Genomic DNA, 23,861 nt, shown 5'->3' on the forward strand with positions numbered 1-23,861 from the left:
TAGGGTAAGCTATCACTTTATGACTGAAGGGACTCCATCAATCCTGAGAATAAAGGGGCTGCAGTGCCGGTGTAGCACCGCGTCTGCTTCACGGATTTGCACTCCACAGCAGCATCTTAATTCTCAGAAGCTGGACCCCCACTGGTCATGAAGTGGTGGCATAGCATTACTTTACAAGATAAGAATCCCCATTTAAGAGTATGGTTGCCACTGGGTAAAGCTTATCTTGGCTGCTAGGCCAACTTAGACCTACTTCCAATGCCCACTTTAAGTTGACCATAGAATAGGTCTACGTCAGTAGAACCAGTTTATTTTGATGAGATCAGTAGATCATCCAATGTATATGGGGGATCCCAAAGCTCCCCTGAAGGCAGATGTCGGGGGAGACGAGGCTTGGCATTTTTGGCATTCAGGGATTTTAACATGCCCTATTCTTTTGTTCTGGGGGAAGATAAGCCTCCGACCAGAGGTGCCTGGTGGAGGTTTTACATATCCCAATAGTCAGGGACGAACTTTTCAGCGACACTCGTTCCCGACAATCTGCCCATGTAAAGGTGCAGCTGATCGCACAATGAAAAAGCAAAACGCTGGTTCATCGGGCGAAACTATCGTTTGTGCAGACACAAATTATCAATCTGCTGCCCAGAAACAATGCGGCTGTATGGGGACGAGCAATCGCAATAGCCATTGCTTGTTCTCATACAGTGGAGGTGATCGCTGCATGTAAGTGAGCGCTTCACCCCCACTGAACCAGCAGCCAACTGTCGGGAAGGAAGGCTTCATTCCCAATAATCAGCTGCTCCTCAGCCAGTGTAAACACACCATTATGCTACTGGAGTCATAAATCCGTCTCCTCCTCATGGGAAGAAACTCACAATGTAATGAAGAAAAAGGTCACACAACTTACCAACCACCATAAGCGTGAATTCAAATCCTTTCTTTACAGATTTCCTATGAACCTGATTGGGCAAATTAGCAAATCCCACATAGCCAGCAGAGTCTGAAAACTAGGAAAAACATACAATAACAACATCAGTTAGGTGGATGGTCTGTATGTGCACACTTGCCACCAATATAGCACTTCCCTATACAGTTTGCTCAACTGTAGGTAGAAGATAAACGAGAACATACAAGCCACTAGTCTTAAGAAGACACTGGCAATGAGAAGAACTTGGTCTAATAATATAGCACTTACCTTGACCTTCTCTCCAGTCTGAGACATACTGTGTTACTTTGAAGGACCTAGAAAGACATTAACACAATGTAGGTTTTCAGAGTATGAGCAAGACATTTTACTATATACAGTGTAGGAGGTCTAAGAAAGTGACAGAAAAACATTAAAAGGGTTCTCCATATTTTTTTAAAGAAAATCCTGGAGTCTTCTCACCTATGGAAGAAAGATTGTTTTCTCAGTACTGACCAATCCATTTCGCCATCGACGCTGCCACCAACGCTGCGCACTCTTGCATTCAGGTCCCAATCGGGTGTGTTCCCGAGTCTTCCTAAACTGCATATATGCAACTGTACAGAGAGTTAGGCTCCATTCACATGTCCGTAGCATGTTTTGCGGATCTGCAAAATACGGACAGCGGCAATGTGCGCTCCGCATTTTGCGGACCGCACATCGCCGGCACTAATAGAATAAGCCTATTCTTATACGCAATTGCGGACAAGAATAGGACATGTTCTATTTTTTTTTCGGGAATGTAATTGCGGACCCGGAAGTGCGTGTCCGCAATTCCGTATCCGGGCAGCCCATTGTGCTGCCCCATAGAAATGAAAGGGTCCGCAATTCCGTTCCGCAAAATGTGGAATGAAATTGCGAACGTGTGAATGGGGCCTTATAGGAACATATCCGGTCGGGACCTGAAATGTAGAGACGGCAGCCAGTCTGAGCGCAGTGGAGATGGCGGCATGACGGACGAGTAAGTACTGCTGAAACTATCTTTTCTCCACAGGATCTTCACATTGATCATGGAGTCCAAGCTGTTTTATACGAGAAGATTCATTATAAGACTAGTATGTCCTCTGCAGCAGGCGGTTCTGGCATAGAATACTGGGAATCAGCAGGATGAAACCTGTCGCGTGCAGAATTCTGCCCATTATAGTAAATAGGGTCCGGCAGGCAGGCGGCAGTATCCGAAGAATTTTGGTAGGCTGTTCTACGCCAGAACAGCCTGCTAGAGAGAAGAGTCGCAGATGTGAAACTAGCCTAAGGCTACTTTCATACTTACGCAGAGTGATCCGGCAAGCAGTTCCGTCAGATCTGGCAATCTGCATGCAAACAGACAGCATTTGTAGATGGATCCGGATGCGGATCCGTCTTACAAATGCATTGCAAGAACAGATCCATCTCTCCGGATTTCATCCGGAGAAACGGAACCATTATATATCTTTTTCACATTTTTAACGGTATGCGCATGCGCAGACAGGAAGGACGGATCCGGCATTCCACTATTTTTTACGGCACTAATACATTTCAATGTAAATTAATGCCGGATATGGCATTGCGGCAACTGATCCGGAATTTTGGACGGAGATAATACGGCAGCATGCTGCAGTATTTCCTCCGTCCAAAACGCCGTTCAGTGATTGAACTGAAGACATCCTGAACGGATTTCTCTCCATTCAGAATGCATAGGGATAAAACTGATCAGTTCTTTTCCGGTATTGAGCCCCTATGACAGAACTCAGTGCCAGAAAAGAATAACGCTAGTGTGAAAGTACCCCAAGTTATATTTTATTAATTTATATCTCTGCTCATTCTGAGCTTTGAAGGAGGCAATCCAGTGATTGACAGTTTTCTCTGTATACGCAGCAATACAGGAAAGGTTCAAAACCCAGAATGGGCAGAGATATAAATGTATAAAATACAAGTTTTACTGAATATTTTCCCATAAAACTATATATCAGTCTGCTCAACTCCTTCTGCTCTATAAAATGCTGCATGTAGCTTACACTGAATTTTCATGGTGATAAATTCAAGATAAGATGTTCTTCAAGTCACAATATTATCATTAAAAGGGTAGGAACTCTTCAAGGAAAGCTAGACAGCCATATGCAGAAAAGAACCTGAAAAGTAACGTGAAAGAACCTCATTTAGCATATAATCTCATGGGCCTCGTAAGAATGCTTTTAATCCAGTTCATTGCCTGGATCTCTTCAATCTGACCTCCTGCTCCAGGTCCAGCTGTTTATTCCGTCCTTCCATGTCTTGTCTTCTGCCCTATGCTACTAGAATAGATGGACTACTACTATATATACAGTACATGCTCTGACCTTAGCCCCATCTACGTCCGTCTGACCTACTGTTTGCCTGTTGGCCTCTGTCTGACCCTGTACTGAATCACTATCTTGTATCGCATATGACTTTTTGTTCCCACTATTAGACCAAAACAGTGAAAAAACGTGTAACATGATAGTGAACTGGATCTTAAAAACAACCATTAAGTAGGCACGACCTCTACAGCAGTAAAACTTTTCATCATTTCCAAATAAACATGACATTTTTATAATTTATTCCTTTTAGGGTAAAAGGACACGTTCAGGATTTATGTGCGGACAACCCGCACTGAAATCCGCAGGCATTCGATGGGAAATCTATGCGGTGAATCTGCATCAATTGGTGAGGATTTAGTGCGGATTTTACTCTCCCCATTGAAGTGAATGGAGAAAATCCGGTCAGGAAAAATAAAATAAATTGACATGCCGCGGATTTTAAATTCCGCACTGAAAAAAATAAAATCAGCATTGTGTGCATTAGAACTTCTAATTCTAACAGAATACAATATACATGACCTACGGTGCGGATTTTCCGCACGCAATCCTGATCGTGTGCATTTAGCCTTAAGGTCTGGACATATAAATCTCTAATGAGCTCTAGAGCCTCAATACGTTCCCCCCCAAGAAATGTGAAGATATACTAGTTCAGCGTTGAATTATAATAAAATCCCGCTTCGGTGATGTTTCTCAGACACCAAGAACCCAATTCACTGTAAATTACACGGGATATGGCTGACAGTGGGCAAGTTCACTTAGACATGAGTATATGAATCTATTTTTGCTTATTTTAAAGGGGTTGTCTGGCCCTGGGGTTCTTAACCCGTGTCCTTTAACATGAAAAACACCACTCCCCTGTCCGCGATTCCACCGCTGCTCCACTCCCGTCTGCTTTCAGTCCCCACAGGACCAGGAAGAGGCCTAGTCCCATAATCACTGCGGCCAATCACAGGAATCAGAGGTCACATTGCCTTGAACAATATGTTTTGTACTACATGGACCAGTGATCAGGCAGACGATTGTTCCTGATCACTGACCAGTGTAAACAGGGCATTAATCAGCTCTTATCGGCTGACCCTTTATGCAACTGTAAAAATGCCCTATTGTCTGCAGCACATCTCCCTGTGTAAACAGGATGTGCTACAACATGATGTATACTACATGGCGGATGAACAGTAACGATTGTTCGCCCCCAATGCAGTTTTCATCGGCTAATGTTAAGGTTCTTTAAACAAGCACCGACTGACTTATTTTATCATTGATCAAGGCTCATTACCGCCCCACACTGGGCCACATAAAGCCACCGTTAGTCTACTGAATGGCCCCACCATCTAGAAATGGTTCTTTGTAAAGTGAGGGTCAAATTATAATCAAGTCCCAGAATGAGGCACAAGAGAACTGTATGGCCTCCACTGTACCTGCGTGTGAAGGTCATCTCTCATGGATTTAGGCATGCTCCACTGCCTGATGTTTTACAGACCTGGGCGGAGAACACAGTGCCTAAAGGAGTGGCGCTCAGGCACCACACGGTGGCATATGGGCTACAACACAGATGGCTTTACAGTCCATGTAATGCACTAAATCTTCTTCCATGCACAACAGGCATGAGAGGCCCCAGAACGTTGCTTGAGCCCACTAAAACAGCGGGATCGGTAAAGATATATTCACATACAGCAGATTTGTTGCATGCATTTGTATCAAAGTAGTTCCACATATCTGTATGGGATTTTTACTGTGCCAAGCACATGGATATCTGCGAGCCGAAATTATACAAACCGCACACGTGACTGTACCCTTAGGATGCCTGCACACGGTGCAAGAATAGGACTTGCTCTAACTTTCTTGCGGGGCCACGGAATGGAACTATGTTTTTTGAGGCCCCACTGAAATTAACAGGTCCGCGGTTTGAAACGGCAACACATACACCCGAAAACTGGAGTACATTACACCAGAAAGCTACTCCAGCCCTTGGCACACAGACAGTAGATGATGCAGAAAATTTAGTAAGAGACACGCTCCTCTTAATTAATTGGCTTGATCTTCTGCCGCCATTTTTACTAAGACCTACGAGTAAAACACTGGTTCTTTAGTAAATGGCTGCCACTGGGTGCAAAGAATTCTGCTGGGTAGAGTGGCGCTTTAAAAACTTACAACAAATGACGTAAGTGACATGAAAACATGTAGAAAGGGCTGCAGCATTTTTAAGTACATAACTGGTGTCCGGTCACTGCTTTGCATACACGATCTCAAAATGCATTCCAATCTCCACGGGAGCCTTTCTGTGGGATAACATTTCCTGTCACAGAGGAGAATTCTGCGAGGAAATGGTACAATGGGGAAGATTTCACGTTGCTGAGCGGCGCTCTACATGAGGGAAAGAACTGTAAGACCACCCTGGAATGTGCTCCACAAGCAGACAGTTAGGTAGGAACCCAAGCTGCCCTCATACATGTAGGGCTCAGGCTACTTTCACACTTGCGTTGTTGTTTTCCGGTATTGAGAGCCGGAAGAGGATCTCAATACCGGAAAAAAAAACATTTCCGTTTAGCCCTTATGCATTCTGAATGAAAAGAGATACGTTCAAGATGCATCAGGATGTCTTCCGTTCCAGCAGCATTCGGTTTTGTGTCCGGTCGTAAAAATGGGGGGGGCGGAAAAAACGATCGAGCACTGAAAACAATGTAAGTCAATGGTGACGGTTCCGTTTATTTAAGAGCCTAAAAAAAGAAAAGAGAAAAAAAAAAAAACACGCATCCATCATCCACCCATTGACTTTCAGCGTATTTATTGATGGAACCGTTTTGATTTCACACAACCGCATCCTAACAGAACGGATGCATCCTCATGTGCAAAATCAAAATAGATCAGTTTAATTCCGGTATAGAGATCCTCTGTCAGATATCAATACTGGAATAAATAACGCTAGTGTGAAAGTAGCCTAAGGCTACTTTCACACTTGCAGCAGAGTGAACCAGAAAGAAGTTCAGTCGCCAGAACTGCATGCCAGATCCGGCAAAACGTATGCCAACTGATGGCATTTCTAAGACTGATCAGGATCCTGATCAGTCTGAAAAATGCCTAAACAGTCATATTTTTTTCACCTTTTTTTCGGATCGGACGGATCCGGCATTCTGGTATTTTGAATGCGGGAGTCGGCACTAAAACATTCCTATAGAAAAAAAATGCCGGCATTCAGGCAAGTGTTCAGTTTTTTTGGCCAGTGATAAAACCGTAGCATGCTGCAGGTATATACCTCCTGGCGAAGCCTACGTGGCGAAACACGTGTCGAGGTTGAAGCAGTGGGGGAATCGTGTTACCATTCTACAGCAGCAACATGGGTAGGTAACTTGGCAGCTGGATCAGGGTGGGATGAGAGGCTTGCAGTTCATTGTTATATGCCATCTTCATTAGTAGTATTGCACCGTCCATTGACACCTCACAGCATCCTTGGACAGATGTTGTGAACAATAGTCAGGTAGTTGTTTTACACTAGGGATTAGCAATTGCACCCCAACTACACTTTTGTTCACGGCCTCTGGTAAATTGTTGTTCTCTGCTGTTTGTGGTCACATTATCCCCCATTGTGATTCTCTACATTGTATAGCCCTTTGTGGCTCAGTCTCCATGTCCTGTCCCTTTTGAGCATTACCTGTAATGATCATGTGATTTATATTGAATAAAATGAGATTTTTTACCTTGTAAGTAGGTTGGGGAGTGAGGTACTGTTTTTGGGTTATTGTAGACTCTAACTGATCAGTCAAAAAGACTGAACTGAAGACATCCTGATGCATCCTAAACGGATTGCTCTCCATTCAGAATGCATGGGGATATGCCTGATCAGTTCTTTTCCGGTATTGAGCACCTAGGATGGAAATCTATGCCGGAAAAGAAAAATGCAAGTGTGAAAGTACCCTTAGATCACATCCTCATCGGAGGCTCTTACCTCTGTGTTAGGCTACTTTCACACTCGCGTTTGGTGTGGATCCGTCATGGATCTGCACAGATGGATCCGCACCGATAATACAACCGCATGCATCTGTTTAGAACGGATCAGTTTGTATTATCTTTAACATTGCCCAAACGGATCCGTCTTGAACACCATTGAAAGTCAATGGGGGACGGATCAGTTTTCTATTGTGCCAGATTGTGTCAGAGAAAATGGATCGATCCCCATTGACTTACCTTGTGTGTCAGGACGGATCCGTTTGCCTCCGCATCGTTAGGCGGACACCAAAACGCTGCAAGCAGCGTTTTGGTGCCCACCTCCAGAATGGTGACTGAATGGAGGCAAACTGATGCATTCTGAGCAGATCATTATCCATTCCATTCAGAATCCATTAGGGAAAAACTGATCCGTGTTAGACCGCTTGTGAGAGCCCTGAACGGATCTCACAAACGGAAAGCCAAAACGCCAGTGTGAAAGTAGCCTTACAGATTCCACCACATCTGATGGAAGAAAAACCTAGAGATTGGCGTTTTGACGGAACAGATTAGCGGGGACCAAAGTTTTTTGCAGTTCTTTTTTTGCTGTTGTGCGTTTGCAACAGCAGCATTTTCTATATGCACACTGAGCTGAATGCTAATTTTTCTTCTTTAAAATCTGTGGGTTTTTGGTTTACTGGTAGAAGCAGGGTTAATGAAAATGAATAACGATGGAAAAGTTCCAGATTGAAGTCAATAATGGCCATACGATGGGTGTCACCTTCTTACGTGGACACTTACTGTCTGATACATACTGTACTAATCAGCTCCTCCGCAGCGGTGACGGATCAGCCACAATGATCTCATTTCACAAGATGCATCTACGCACATGCAGGAAAGCACGAGGACAGAGGGGAAAAAAAGGAAAGGAATTAGTCTCATTTCCTGCACTTGTTCCAGGAAGCTAGAAATAAACTTTCTCATCAATGCCCGAGGACGATTTTCCTGGTTTGGGTAGCTGTTAACAACGTGGAAAATTTCAGGATTCGTTAATGTTAGATTAGAGCAGACCTGCTCCTACAGAAAATAAGGTATAAGGCGTAAATCAAGGGCTGCTGATAGAAGGGCAGTGCACAGAGAGGTGCTCCCAAATAGCACCAAGCCAATGAAAAATATACAACTGGGATGTGCTGACTGAGCCCCTTCTTCTTACAGTTGTACTGAGCTGGAGGTGGAGTCGTGCACTCCTGACCAGCCCGTCTGCCCCATAGGGGCATTTTAGTTAGTGTAAGTATAAAGCTGTGGCCTGCTCTCATTGCATTCATTGGAAGCCGTCTGGCACCAGGAGAGGTATAGAGTGGGCTCAGCATGCTTCTTGGTACCTGCATTCTCTGGATTTATTGGAGGCCATTATGGCTCCAAAAATCTTAAAAAGCAGAGTGGACCCAGCATGCATGTGGAACCTGCACTCCCTGAACTTTATGGTGGCCATTAAGGCACATAACAGGTAGCATTTAGTGTTAGGTTCCCGTCTTACAGAGATCGCCTTGACGTTTGGCAGACGGGCCCAAAAGTATTTGCCAAGAATCTCAAATGTACAAAATAAGCGTAGCATTAGCACCAGAACATTTTCTATGACTATGGCATTATTGTACTTTATTTGGTTTGCAGAGTGCTGTTGCATTGTCTTTTTTTCTTAATGAAAAATATCTGCCATGTGTGACTATAACCTTATCCGGCAGGTATTTTTTTTTTGCTGAAAATCCATTTTATACACACGATAGGGTTGTGCATGTTCAGATGAGCAGTCGCAGAATTTCATGCAACAAATGACCTAATACATGGGTTGTCTACCAATCCAGCTGCATCCCAAACCAAGAAACAGCAGTGGAACATGACTAATTATTTTTAGCCCAAAATGAGCAGAATGCAATAATTAAAAAAAAAAAAAAAAATTAAAAAATGCCCACATAGCCTTTAAAGAAAATGGTCATGCACACAACCCCTTTAAGGAACAACAGTTCTTGCTGTAGAAACTTGAGGGTAAATAAGATTAAAGGGGTTCTCTGGGATTTTCATATGGATAGCCTATCCTTAGGAAAGGTGATCAATACGAGATCAGCGGGGGTCTGACTCCTGCCAATAGGAGGCTGCAGCACTCACCACAATCATGCCGCTTTTTTTTATGTTACAGCATTCCGCGCATAGGAGATTTTTTTAAATATATATTTTAGATGTAAAATTGGAAAAGGGGGTGATTTATACTTACCGTAATATTTTGGTGTTTTTACATAGTTATTAAATAGTGTAAAATAGTGTAAAAAAGAGAAAAAAGAAAAAGTAAAAAAAAACACCAAAATATTACGGTAAGTATAAATCACCCCCTTTTCCAATTTTACATCTAAAATATATATTTACTTCTTCACAGAAGTTCGGGTTTGGGATTGGTGTTGTGTAAATTTTATTATTTTCCCTTATAACATGGTTACAAGGGAAAATAATAACATTCTTAATAAAGAAAATTTTGGGATGAAGGGGTTAAAAAAATAAATAAATATTAAACTTACCTTATCCACTTGTTGCGCTGCCCGGCTTCTCTTCTTTCTTCTTCTTTGATGACCTGGGAGAAAAGGACCTTTGGTGACGTCACTGCGCACATCACATGGTCCATCACCAGTGATGCGTGAAAATCACCGCTTCATGTGCACAGCCCCATAGAAATGAAAGGGTCCGGATTCAGTGCGGGTGCAATGTGTTCGCCTCACGCATTGCACCCGCACGGAAAACTCGCCCGTGTGAAAGAGGCAGTAGGCTGGGTTCACACCTTAGCGTTTTACAGCGCGTTCCTATGAGCTGTAAAACGCTCAACAGGCAAAAACCAATGTTTCCCTATGGGCATGGTTCTCACCTGAGCGTTTTACAGTGCGTACAAACTCACTGTAAAACGCCCTACGCCCCAAGAAGTACAGGAGCTTCTTTGGGGCATATGGTCGCGAGTATTGTGGCAGTTTTTCATTGGATTATTAAACACAAACGCGCGTTTCCAAAATACGAAACCGCCCCAAAATACGCCTCAAAAATGCCCGATAAAAACGCCTGTAAAAAGCGCTTATCGAATACGCTCAGGTGTGAACCCAGCCTTAGGGTGAACAGGACTTCACACTCTCCCTGCTGCCCTGTGCATAGTACACACAGCAGCAGGGAGCTGACTATGGCAGCCAGGGCTTCAGTAGCATCCTGGCTGCCATGGTAACCGATCAGAGCCCCAGGATTACACTGCTGGTGCTCCGATCAGAAGCTGCCACTGCCACCAATGAGGAGGAGTGGAGAGGGGACCCTGTGGCCCCTGCCACCAAATGATTTTAATACTGGGGGGAGGGCGCACTGCACCACCAATGATTTAATACTGGGGAGGAGGAGGGGAGGGGGCGCACTGCGCCACTAATGATCTTAATACTGGGGAGGAGGGCACATTGCGCCACCAATGATCGCAGCTTCCTTTCATAGTGGCTGGGCGATGGCTATGTGATTCTGCACCCAGCCTCCTGTATTTGTATTAAACGTTAACTTTCATTGGTGGCGCAGTGCGCCCCGCCCCTCTCTCTCCTCATTGATGGCAGCGGCCGCACAGGGGGAGGGAGAGTGTGACTCCCCCTCCCCTGTGCTGCTGAGGAGAACATGGAGCACGCTGACAGCAGTGTGCTCCATGCTCTGTGATACTAGACTGCACAATAGTGAAAAACAAAAGAAGAGGGTCAACAGGATAGGCAGTCGAGCCCACCTGAATACTGCTCCAAGGGATGCAAAAAAAAAAAAAAAATAATTGTGAGGGGGCAGTAAACTAGAACAGGGGTCTCCAAACTTTTCAACAGGTGGGCCACATTGAAGATTTTACAAGTATTCGGGGGCCGGAAAAAAAAATCAGTTATGTATTAAATTAAATGTATATATTTTACATGGATCGTTTTTGTAATCAGCATGATATGACTGAGAACAAAAGAGAAAAAACTTTAGCAAAACAACGCAAAGACACCCGTGTCCCTATCAGCGGTGTCCCCATCAGCACAGCAATGTCCCCATCAGCACAGCAATGTCCCCATCAGCACAGCAATGTCCCCATCAGCACAGCAATGTCCCCATCAGCACAGCAATGTCCCCATCAGCACAGCAATGTCCCCATCAGCACAGCAATGTCCCCATCAGCACAGCAATGTCCCCATCAGCACAGCAATGTCCCCATCAGCACAGCAATGTCCCCATCAGCACAGCAATGTCCCCATCAGCACAGCAATGTCCCCATCAGCACAGCAATGTCCCCATCAGCACAGCAATGTCAGCATCAGCACAGCAATGTCAGCATCAGCACAGCAATGTCCCCATCAGCCGTGTCACCCTTAAGCACAGCAATGTCCCCATCAACGATGTCCCCATCAGAACAGCAATGTCCCCATCAGCGGAGTCCCCATTAGCAGCTGATAGGGGCCACCACTGATGGGGACACTGCTGTTGGGGACGCTGCTGTTGGGGACATTGCTGTGCTGATGGGGACACCACTGATGGGGACACCATTGATGGGGACACCCGTGTCCCTATCAGCGTTGTCCCCATCAGCACAGCAATGTCCCCATCAGCGGTGTCCCCATCAGCACAGCAATGTCCCCATCAGCACAGCAATGTCCCCATCAGCACAGCAATGTCCCCATCAGCACAGCAATGTCCCCATCAGCACAGCAATGTCCCCATCAGCACAGCAATGTCCCCATCAGCACAGCAATGTCCCCATCAGCACAGCAATGTCCCCATCAGCACAGCAATGTCCCCATCAGCGGTGTCCCCATCAGCACAGCAATGTCCCCATCAGAACAGCAATGTCAGCATCAGCACAGCAATGTCCCCATCAGCACAGCAATGTCCCCATCAGCACAGCAATGTCCCCATCAGCACAGCAATGTCCCCATCAGCACAGCAATGTCCCCATCAGCACAGCAATGTCCCCATCAGCACAGCAATGTCCCCATCAGCACAGCAATGTCCCCATCAGCACAGCAATGTCCCCATCAGCACAGCAATGTCCCCATCAGCACAGCAATGTCCCCATCAGCACAGCAATGTCCCCATCAGCACAGCAATGTCCCCATCAGCACAGCAATGTCCCCATCAGCGGTGTCCCCATCAGCACAGCAATGTCCCCATCAGAACAGCAATGTCAGCATCAGCACAGCAATGTCCCCATTAATGATGTCCCCATCAGAACAGCAATGTCCCCATCAGCGGAGTCCCCATTAGCAGCTGATGGGGACACCACTGATGGGGACACTGCCTTTGGGGACGCGGTTGATGGGGACACCCGTGTCCCTATCAGTGGTGTCCCCATCAGAACAGCAATGTCCCCATCAGAATGGGGACGCTGATGGGGACATTGCTGTACTGATGGGGACACCATTGATGGGGACACCTTTGTCCCCATCAGCAGTGTGCCAATCAGCGGTGTCCTCAGCAATGTCCCCATCAGCACAGCAATGTTCACATCAGCAGTTTCCACATTAGCAGCGTCCCCATCATTGCTGATGGGGACGCCGCTGTGCTGATGTGGAAACCGATGATGGGTCACCGCTGATGGGGATACCCATGTCCCCATCAGCGGTGTCCCCAGCAATGTCCCATCAGAACAGCAATGTCCCCATCAGCAGTGTCCACCGCAACATCCCCATCAGCACAGCAATGTCCCTGTCAGCGGTGTCCCCAGCAGCATGTGTCCCCATCACCACTGATGGGGACACCTCTGATGGGGACATTGCTGTGCTGATGGGGACATCGATTATGGGGTTACCGCTGATGGGGACATTGCTATCCTGATGGGGACACCATTGATGTGGACACCCATGTCCCCATCAGCAGTGTGCCAAACAGCGGTGTCCCCAGCAATGTCCCCATCAGAACAGAATTGTCCCCATCAGCAGTGTGCCCATCATCGCTGATGGGGACACCTCTGATGGGGACATTGCTGTGCTGATGGGGACACCATTGATGGGGACACCCGTGTCCTCATCAACGGTGTCCCCATCAGAACAGCAATGTCCCCATCAGCACAGCAAAGTCCCCATCAGCAGTGTCCCCAGCAGCACAGCAATATCCCCATCAGTATGTGTCCTCAGCAGCTTGTGTCCCCATCAGCGCAGCACAGCAATGTCAGCGTTCCCCATTGTGTCCCCATCAGCGTTGTGCAACACTTGCCTCCGCTGTAGCCGGCTTCTGCTCCTCTTCTTTTTTTTTTCTTCTTGGACTCCTGAGTCCCGACTCCCGCCCGCTGCTACACACGTGGATTTGTTATTTCAAACAGCGGGCGGGAAGAGGGGAGGTGCCGCACCTGTGACGTCACTGGTTGCCGGGACATCGGCGGTCCCAGCAGCCAATCAAAAAGCACAGCGTGACAGCATGGGCGGTTGTGCGGCTTTCGTTCCTGCAACCTGCCAGCTGCGGGCGGGCCGGATCGAACGCACAAGCGGGCCGGTTCTGGCCCGCGGGCCGGGGTTTGGAGACCCCTGAACTAGAATAAAACATCACTTTTAATTTCACAGGAGATAAAAAAGCCCCTACAGACAGACAAACATGTAATACATATACACCCTCAGCCTGGTATCAGAGCCGACACCATATAAGGCTGGGATATCAACGTTGGTGCTAGTGGTGGGCTAGGCCAGAGTAAAAACGTGAAGGATAGAATAGGGTATTGTTGTAGTGTGTACACTGCCCCTAATAAATCCCTACTTGTCCTAGTCCACCCTATTAATGTATCCAACGGACAGGGTCCAAAAAGCCCTGCAAGGGGTGGCCCAGACTGGAACTCTGATCCTACGCTGAAAGCCCTGATGAGGCCCTAAGCAGCGATGATAAGACCATGTATCCACAATAGTGAAGCCTAGTATTGAAAAAAAGGCAAATCCCGGTATCGAGGTCGATACCGGACAAAAGTATCGATTGGGTATCGGAAATTCGATACCCGAAACAACCCTACTGTATAGCAGTTCAGCCCTATTCATCTGAATGGGACTGAGCTGCACCTAGGCCACGTGACCGATGAACATGACATCACTGGCCTGGAAAGAGGCTTACTTGCCACAGCCTCTTCAAACTGCTGATTTTCCTGGGGACAGGCTATCAATATCAAAACCCCTTTAAGGGATAGCTTTTGTGGCTGCTTCACAGTCTGTTGCAGAGAAGCAAAGACAACGGTGGTTATTTACGAACAGATATAAGGAACTTTCCGGCTTATTTGAGCCGCAATCTGCGACTTTTTTCCCTTTTCCGCCGCTCACGCTAGGTCTAAAAAAAAAAAAAAAAAAAAAAAAAAAAAAGGAGGGGGGAGGGGGAAAGGGCAGGCCCCTCTCATTTATCATTTTCTACACCTGTTTTAGGCGGAGAAAATGGTCTAAAGTCAGCCGAAGTTTTGTACAGGCCGGCACCTCTAGATAACTTAGGCGAACCTCCAGAGAAGGAAGGATGAAGAACGGCGTGTAAATGTCCCCCAAAGTTTATTCCCCCCCCCATCCTGATACTATTTGATGGAAAGGACAGAGCTTGCTGGAGAATGGTGATGAGACGGCCTCGGAGATGGACGCTGTTCTAACCGCGAGACTGAGTCACACCATGACTAATGCTTCATACAGACTCACCTAAATGTCACCCTGCCACAAACAGGAAGTGAATGGGGACCAAACATGGACTAAAGTAGTCCAGAAGTACACAAACATTTACTAGTCTGACCAGCCAACTCTAACATCAAGATATGGCCACACGACAGATGGAAATATCATTGTTGAGGGGGGGTACACAAAGGATACAATTCTGGTTGTCATTTCTCTCGTGTTAATGGTTAATGTTAGGCAGCAAAAAACACCGTCCTCTACCCATTGAAATAGACATGTACCCCAAAAAGCATGCTTATGGGAGAGGGCCATCTAATAGCCAGCCTCAGCAGCAAGCGAATAACATACTATGTATCATAGACATCAACTAGCCTTTGCAGAGAGAGCTGAGCCTCTAGGTGTAATGGCAACGCCCCCGTTGCTCCTAGAGGCTCATTTGCATATAGTAAAACATCATTTTTCCAGCAATTCGGGCATATATGAACCTGGGACCAACACAGATGCCTTCAGCTGCCAAGAGCACATGGAACAGGTCAGCCAGTTTCATAGGTACAAATCTGCTGACAGATGCCCTTTAAAAGCAGATCTGGGGTGATAATGTGCTGTACTTTGGAAAGGCAGCACATCAGTCAGGTCCAAAGCTTGAGAAGGACCCACCCAGAGGTTGAAATGTTGCTTGGAGGTAGGGCTGAAACAATTACTCAATTGAATCAAGTAATTCGCCACAAAAAAAATCCTCAATGCAAATTTTTTGCATCGAGGATTCGTTTGTGTCATGTGACCATGGAGCGGGAGTGAAGCTCTTGCTATTACTCACCGCTCCGTGGTCACCTGCCGGCCCGCAACGCACTGTACTGGATCCTGACAAATCGTCAGGTCCTAGTGCACATAAGCATGCACTATGACCTGACGCTGTGCGCAAAGCGGCTGGCAGAGGAGGCGGGGCGTGAATGGCAGTACAGCTGCTGGTTATCGGCGGAAGGCTGGTAAGTGGCTGCATGTGTGGAGGGGCACTGGGTGATTAGTGCTCGTTACGTGTGTCCCGGCACGGAAAACCCCTGTGATGGACTTCTAGTTAGAGCTGTGTCACCTGTGCCGGTATGGCCAGAGGACGATAGGGGTAGTAGTGCTCACTGGCCTTGTTCAGAGGGGCTAATGACTGGCAGAACAGTGTGTTAGAGCGCCCCCTGTCGTTAGTGGCTGGTTCAGGGCGGTTTGGGTTTTGTTTCCTTTTAGTCCTTATAACTGTTATATTATTCTCTTGTTTCCATCATGGGTCTCCTCTGCTGCCTGGTTGCTGGTGACCTTACATGTCAACCTACTGAAGCCTGTGGGGGAAGGGAAGTGTCAACAGTCCTGACCCCATCTCTGATGCGGGTCCATCCCTGCACTGTGACATCACCGGGCACACCATCCCTGCACTGTGACATCACCGGGCACACCATCCCTGCACTGTGACATCACCGGGCACACCATCCCTGCACTGTGACATCACCGGGCACACCATCCCTGCACTGTGACATCACCGGGCACACCCTCCCTGCACTGTGACATCACCGGGCACACCATCCCTGCACTGTGACATCACCGGGCACACCATCCCTGCACTGTGACATCACCGGGCACACCATCCCTGCACTGTGACATCACCGGGCACACCATCCCTGCACTGTGACATCACCGGGCACACCATCCCTGCACTGTGACATCACCGGGCACACCATCCCTGCACTGTGACATCACCGGGCACACCATCCCTGCACTGTGACATCACCGGGCACACCATCCCTGCTGAGCTGATGGCACTGGGGTTAGGGGGAGCTGATGGCACTGGGGGGGGGGGGGGGGGCGAAGGGTGTTTGGGACTGATGGCAGGGGGACTGATGAGTTTTTTATAAAGGAAGGAAGAGGGGATACAAAAGTGTAGCACACCACGCTTTTCCATCCAATAGAGTCTAATCTGCCTAATAAAACGTATACTTTTTTTTACAATGGAACTCAATGAGACTGTATGGCATCCAGCAGAGGCATCCGATAATGTATACATTTTTTGCATACATTAAACAGATGGCAAAATGTGATGTGAACCCATCCTTATTTAGTGAATAAAGCTACTATATTCTTTAAACTGCATATTAGACACAGAGCTGCGTTTTTTTCTATCGTTCGCTTTGTGGGATTTTGAACCTGGATGAAGCCACTGAGAGGACAACTCCACCCTCCAGAGCCGTGCGCCGCTGATTCCCTTTGCTGGGGTCCAATGAGATACTATACCAAAAAATAATAATAATATTATTAATAATAGATTGCTGTCTGGATAATAGCTGTATTCATGCTCCCGCTGCTCCTACCCACGTGACCATATTGATATCATGCTAAGAGACTGTAAAATATTCTATCTGCATTTCAGTATCACTTATTCCTGAGAAAAGCAACACTAATAATAAAATGTCCACCGACAATAAAAATAAAGAATATAGAAGGGCAGGCAACCCACTCCCCACCTGACCGTGAAAAAAGGAAAGTGAACAGAAAGTTCTGCCAAGAAATAAGAAGCTGAGGGGCCATGTAGTCTCTTCAGATGCCCAAGCCGTTTACCCGCTCCCCCCTCGCCAATACAGGATACAGAAATCATTTAATCACATTCCAAGAAAAACTATTTACCCAACTCTGTGTTAAAATGCCAAGCCCCTCATCCTGTTCAGACCAGCGCGCCTGCACAGGATGTCACAGGAATTGAGCTGTACACACACAACACTACCGCGCAGTCACACAGGGATGTCAGGTTTTGCAGTGTTTTATTCACCAGCCAAATGTTAGCTATGAATGAACAGAAAGTATTCACTACTATCAACACCATGCGAGTTTGTGCTGTTCTAAAGGCTACGGACCCCGTTAGATCAGATGAATGCCCTATATCCAAGAGAGGGGCTAAGCATCTGATCTCCCGGGGTGCGACCACAGGGGCTGTGTTCCCACGTTTGGGATGGAGTAGCAGATATGCACGCATGTCTGTAACTTCATTCCGGTTGGAGGTAGCGCTCGGCTATCTCCATCAGCCGCAGTGTGCCCACCGCTCCATTCAAACAGGGGAAGAAGGGCTCCTGTTCTCGTGAATGGCGGGGGACCCCCTCGTTCAAACCCCTCGGCACTCACATTCTGGTGATCAGTCCACATCCACCCATTACAGTAGCAGGACATCATCATATCATCAAACCTTTGTTATTGCGGGAGGAAAAAAACACTAAATGAGGTTTCAATCATGAACCTCTCAAGCTTGAGAAACACTCCTATCTGAGCCGCCACATTGCCACAAGCCATACGGATACACACGCTCGTTCAGCCGACAGCTAAAGGCTACCTGCGCACGTTTCGGATCACGAGTAATACAATATCAGATTTGACAAACTTCATGTCCACCTGCCATATATTTACCATGCAGAATTTGACCTGCGGTGCGAATTTTTAAACCGGCAGTGTGTCAACTATTTGTGCGGTAGACTTGCTATACAAAGGGTGAAATCCGCACCAAAACCTGCAAGTTAAAAATGTAGATTTTGGTGCCTATATGGTGTGGAAAAGCAGAGAAATCCACACAGAGTTTCTGTTCAGAAACCTGCACCCATGTGTGGGTGCCTAAAGTCTCCGCATACTGAGCAGTGGAGAAAGAACATATATATTGCATTTCAGCACTTGGATGCTATTGTTCCTTAAGAATTTTTAGGTTGTTTTTAAGAGACCCTAAAAGTGTCACTGCCCCTCCCCGTTCAATGGTTCTCACAAGAGGAGCGCTCTTTACAAGCATTCATGGAATGTCTCAGAGAGAGGGACCCCACTTCCTGGGAACACATTTTACTTCCCTCCAAAAACTAAACAAGGGGTAAAGTGCCATTTCTGCATGTTATCCCTTCACAGGCCGCCTGTGGGCCAGATTGTGCACAATTATGGGAACTGGGCATCTCAGGAATATCTATGATGTGCTGCTGATTAAACCGGGTGCAAGAGGAAACAGCCCTGCTGACGAAGAAGCTCTGATTAGATTTCCGGCAGGAGATGAAGGCTCTTCTCATCAGAGTGAATGCGATGTCTATACCACATTACTAGTAATCACTCCCATCACATGCACAAACGACTGAATAAGGGTCTGTTCACACTAGCATCCTGTGACCGATCCAATTCTTATGGGTCCGACAACCGCACCGAACCTGCTGTTCACAGCAGCGGCCAGAACTAAGGCTAGGGCTGGTCACGACTAGGTTCGCAGAGTAGTGGTGATGAATGGGATTGCAGCGCAAGTCGCAAAATATCCACCAGTGTTGGATTTTCTACGACTCGCACTGCACTAGTGGCAGACCCGGGTTACTGCACCTCCGCTTCCATTCAAGCGCATATCTATAACCCCTTTAATATTACAGGAATGCATAGAGAAATTCAGCTGCCAGCATGGCAAAATAAAGCCAGGGCAAGATACCTATGCAGGGTAGCACATTTTATTAAAGGGAATGTGTCGTCAGAAGAAGACCTATTGTTTAAATCACGGTTTGAAGATATTTTAACATTTTTAAAGAATTTTTGATTACCGTATTTTTCGCCCCACAAGGCGCACTCCCCCCCCCCTCCCCTAAAATGGGGGAAACCGCTAGTGCGTCTTAAGGGGGTGACTACCGGGCAAAAAAATATAAAATGTGCGGCGCATTGCTTGTGCACGGTAGATAGCAGGCTGCGCTGCATAGAAACAGCAGCCTGCGATGTACCAGACATCAGTGTTACCTGGCGGCCGCAGCACTTGCTTGTTGATAGGGACGACCGCTGGTTGGTAGGGTCAGGTGGTGTGGCTGGTGCGGGGTGATAGAGAACGGCCGACACCCGTCTGGTGTTGGTTGACAGGGACCGGCCGGCCGGTTTGCGGGGAGACGTTGATGGGAGCGCAGGAGCAGGCAGATGGAGGGGCGGCGCAGGCTTTCCTGCCACACATGCCTGCTCCTGTGTACGTGCCCTAGAAGATGATAAGAGGCATGGGGTCTGAGCTAAGGTCTTATTGGAGTCTTATTAACATTGGGGGTCTGATCTGAGATCTAATGAAAAATATATTTTTCTTATTGTCCTCCTCTAAAACCTAGGTTTGTCTTATGGGGTGAAAAATACGGTATGCCATTTTTAAATTTTCCATGTCAATATCTATAGTTAAACAAAAACCATAAAATTCTGCAGTTTTCACACTGACCACTATAATAGTAATAAACGCCACGTCTTGGTCTGTACAGATCACTTTACAGCAGTTATCTCCTTATATGCCATTCTAATCCTGGCTGTAATGATATCACCTCTGTGTATAGATAAGACAATGACCTCTCAGGTCACAGAGCATGCCTAGGAAACTCTCCCATAGAAGTCAATGAGGTCCCCTCCTGACCATTGTGTCTATGGCCCATGGGGCTGCCTTAAAGCAATTTTTTTAATGCTTAGTAAATGATGTTAAAGGGGTTTTCCCATCACATACAATGGGGGCATATCGCTAGATTATGCCCCCATTGTTTGATAAGTGCAGGTCCGACCTCTGGGACCCGCACCTATACGGAGAACAGAGTGGGGAAAAGAGCACTAGCTCAGCTATTTCCGTCAGCTCCATAGAAATGAATAGGAGTGGGGGCCGCACATGCGCGGTGCGCTCCCATTCGCTTGTATGGGAGCAGCAGAAAGCAGCGCTTGGTGGTGGCCCGATTCGGGGAAACCCGGGGTCCTCCAGCCACATCTCTCCCCAGCTCCATTCTTGTCCTATCAGACATTGGGGGCATATCCTAGCCATATGCCCCCATTGTCTGTGATGGGAATACCCCTTTAAGAACAGTTCCAGAAAGATGACCGCCCCCATGTTCAGAAATTGAATTAAAAAAAACTGCAATCAGAAAATAAAAGCATATTAGCGCACACACAATTTATTCTATCTGGTTTTAACTGGCAGATACATTTTTGGTGACACATTTCCTTTAAGTGTCATCTAGTTATCTTACACAGTAACCAGAAAGTGGCCAACCCTTTTAAAGAGGACCCATCACCTCTCCTGACATGTCTGTTTTACTAACTCCTTGCGTTCCCCATGTAACAACAATTCTGGGGCATCTATTCTTATCACTCTATGGTGTGCCATTCCTTTATTATTCCTCCTAGAAGACAATTAGTAAATTGCCAGAAGTCTGCAATAAAACTCTCTCATCTCTTGGCATCACCGACCTGGCCCTCTTCTGGATCACATCATACCTCACAGACCGGACGTTTGGCGTCTCCGACTCTCGCACCACCTCCTCGTCTCATTCCCTCTCTGTTGGTGTCCCGCAAGGCTCTGTCCTAGGACCCCAGCTCTTCTCGATCTACACTTTTGGCCTGGGACAGCTCATAGAGTCCCATGGCTTTCAGTATCACTCCTACGCTGACGACACACAAATCTACCTCTCTGGTCCAGACATCACCACCTTACTATCACGAATCCCACAATGTCTATCTTCTATATCATCCTTCTTCGCCTCTCGCTTTCTAAAACTTAACATGGATAAGACAGAATTTATAATCTTTCCCCCATCTTGTTCAACCCCCTCAACAGACCTATCTATCATGATCAATGGCTGCACACTCTCCCCGGTCAACAAAGTCCGCTGCCTTGGAGTGACCTTGGATTCTGCACTTTCCTTCCGACCGCAAATCCAAGCCCTTTCCACCACCTGCCGCCTCCAACTCAAAAAACATCTCCCGCATCCGCGCTTTCCTTAACTTTGAATCTGCGAAAATTCTTGTACATGCCCTCATTATCTCTCGCCTAGACTACTGCAACATTCTCCTCTGTGGCCTTCCATCTCGCACCCCTCCAATCTATCCTCAACTCTGCTGCCCGACTAATCCACCTCTCACCCTATTACTCCTCTGCCAATCCCTTCACTGGCTCCCCATTGCCCAGCGAATTCACTTCAAAGTACTAACAAATACATACAAGGCCGTCCATAACCTGTCCCCTCCCTACATCTCTGAGCTACTTTCCCGATACACCCCACACGCACTCTCCGATCCTCACAAGACCTCCTTCTCTCCTCTTATCACCTCTTTCCACAATCGCCTCCAAGATTTCTCCCGTGCATCCCCCATACTCTGGAACTCGCTACCCCAACATATCAGACTCTCACCTACAGTGGAATCCTTCAAAAGAAACCTGAAAACCCACCTCTTCAGACAAGCCTACAACCAGTGACCCTGCTGTCTATACCACCATGACCAACTTCACCCACACCTACTGTGTCCTTCTCCCATACCATGTAGATTGTAAGCCCTCACGGGCAGGGCCCTCTCTCCTTCTGTACCAGTTTGTAACTCGTCTCGTTTATGCTTAGTGCAGTTGTCTGTATTATGTATGTATACCCCTTATCATATGTACAGCGCTATGGAATGAATGGCGCTTTAATAATAAATAATAATAATAAAAGTCCAGATGGGTTTAACCCGTTGTGGTGTGTCCCTGCAGAGTCTGCCACTATTCAATCCTGCAGGGACATACTCCCAACTGGTAAGAGCCATGTGGACCTTCATTGCAAAACTCTGGCAGGAATAGAAGAAGAACGGCACAACATAGAATTATAAGAATAGAAGCCCCGGAATTGTTATCACATGGGGAATAAAAGTAGTTACTTAAACAGACATGTTAGCAATGACAGCTCCTCTTTATTTTTTTGTCAAAACAGCCAGGATGTGCTATATATATATAATTAAAAAAAAAATCATTAATCACTGATCCCCTTCTGTTGCCTTTCCCACACTGCTCAGGTCGCCAACGTTCAGCCGGGAGGGCATTTCCAGCCATTTATTTGGGTCAAGCAGGGCCCAGGCAGTGAAGAGCAGCGGTGGGGGATTGCGGAGTATTATTTTTTATTTTTACCCTATTCTGGCCCTTTTGTTCCCTCAGACAACCCCTTTATCCATCCGGAAACACGGACAGGAGGAAAGCTTGTAGGACAAGGATTTTATGGCCTGGCCTTTCATCTCCTCCCTAACAGCAGGCCAGAGAGAGGATACACACAGAAACACACATTTCTGCATTTATCATTTTGGCTGTCTAACATCATTGGGTAAACTGCACAGGAAAAAAAAAAATCATCTGCCAACCCTGCTCCAGCCTTGAGACTGTATACTCAGCTGCCAGCTTGGCATTTGCAGAGTATATACCCATCAAGGCAATGACACTGTATACCAGGAGCCATGTACACAGTGTGAGGCCATCAGGAAGCCTATCACCTGGGGGAGTAGTGCAGTGCTAGGTGACAGGACAGGTATGTACCACACAGGTGGGCAGCCTATGCATGCATTATACCTGACCGAAGACACTTCAAGCTTCCGCTTGGACACACCGGGCGCTCGTATCACGGTGCCGCTCTACTTTGGAATCCGGGCCCCTCCCAACCGCAGACCTCCACAGTCCCACAATGCACCGCGGCGGCAGCCTACTCGATGGTATGTCACAAGGAAGAGCAATGGTAGAGATGAGCGAGCGTGTTCCAGAGCGTCTCACCAGCTGGGAGGATGGAAGGCTGTACGATGAATGTGCCCTGTGATGGGCTGCTGTGGACATGTCACGTATCGGGGGGCTCTGGCTACAGTTTTATAAGGAATCGTTTGCTAGTAAAAAGCTGCGGATTTTCACTTATATTCAGTACTGTCTTCTACTTAAAGGGATTGTCCAGCCAGAACTTCTATCATCTGGACATGTGCCCCTGAATATATATAAAAAAAAAAGCAGAATCACCTGCCACAACAGTTCGGCCAGTGCTGCTTCCAATCCTGTGACCACTGCAGCCAATCATAGGCCGCAGTGGTCAGGTCAACTTGAACAGTACCTCACAGCTGTGACGCAATGATGGGCAAGTGAGTCTTACTTTTTATGTTTAGGGTCACAGCTCCGGGCGATAGAGGTTGTAGGCGCCATGTCCGGACAACCATGTGACTGGAGAGTTGACATCACCTGTGAGCTAGGGAGGA

The 23,861-nt window shown here is 47.0% G+C and overlaps 1 protein-coding gene across 5 annotated transcripts in view; it reads right to left on the reverse strand.

Annotated features, from left to right (window-relative positions):
• LOC120988694 (septin-2A) overlaps positions 1 to 23,313 on the reverse strand; it is a 112,869-nt gene extending 89,556 nt beyond the window's left edge. For 2 of the 5 annotated variants that reach the window (XM_040416339.1, XM_040416340.1), the window contains exons 1-3: positions 23,197 to 23,313; positions 1,196 to 1,242; positions 908 to 1,007 (exon numbers count right to left, since the gene is read on the reverse strand). In XM_040416339.1, the coding sequence (XP_040272273.1) occupies positions 908 to 1,007; positions 1,196 to 1,222 (127 nt within the window). In that variant the 5' untranslated portion in view covers positions 1,223 to 1,242; positions 23,197 to 23,313. Of the gene's footprint in view, positions 1 to 907; positions 1,008 to 1,195; positions 1,243 to 8,001; positions 8,082 to 18,281; positions 18,301 to 23,196 lie in introns of those variants that run through there. The other 3 variants (XM_040416341.1, XM_040416342.1, XM_040416343.1) reach the window with 3 other exon arrangements.
• Positions 23,314 to 23,861: the final 548 nt, after the last annotated feature.

Source organism: Bufo bufo, chromosome 2 (assembly GCF_905171765.1).
Source record: "Bufo bufo chromosome 2, aBufBuf1.1, whole genome shotgun sequence".
Taxonomy (NCBI): domain Eukaryota; kingdom Metazoa; phylum Chordata; class Amphibia; order Anura; family Bufonidae; genus Bufo; species Bufo bufo.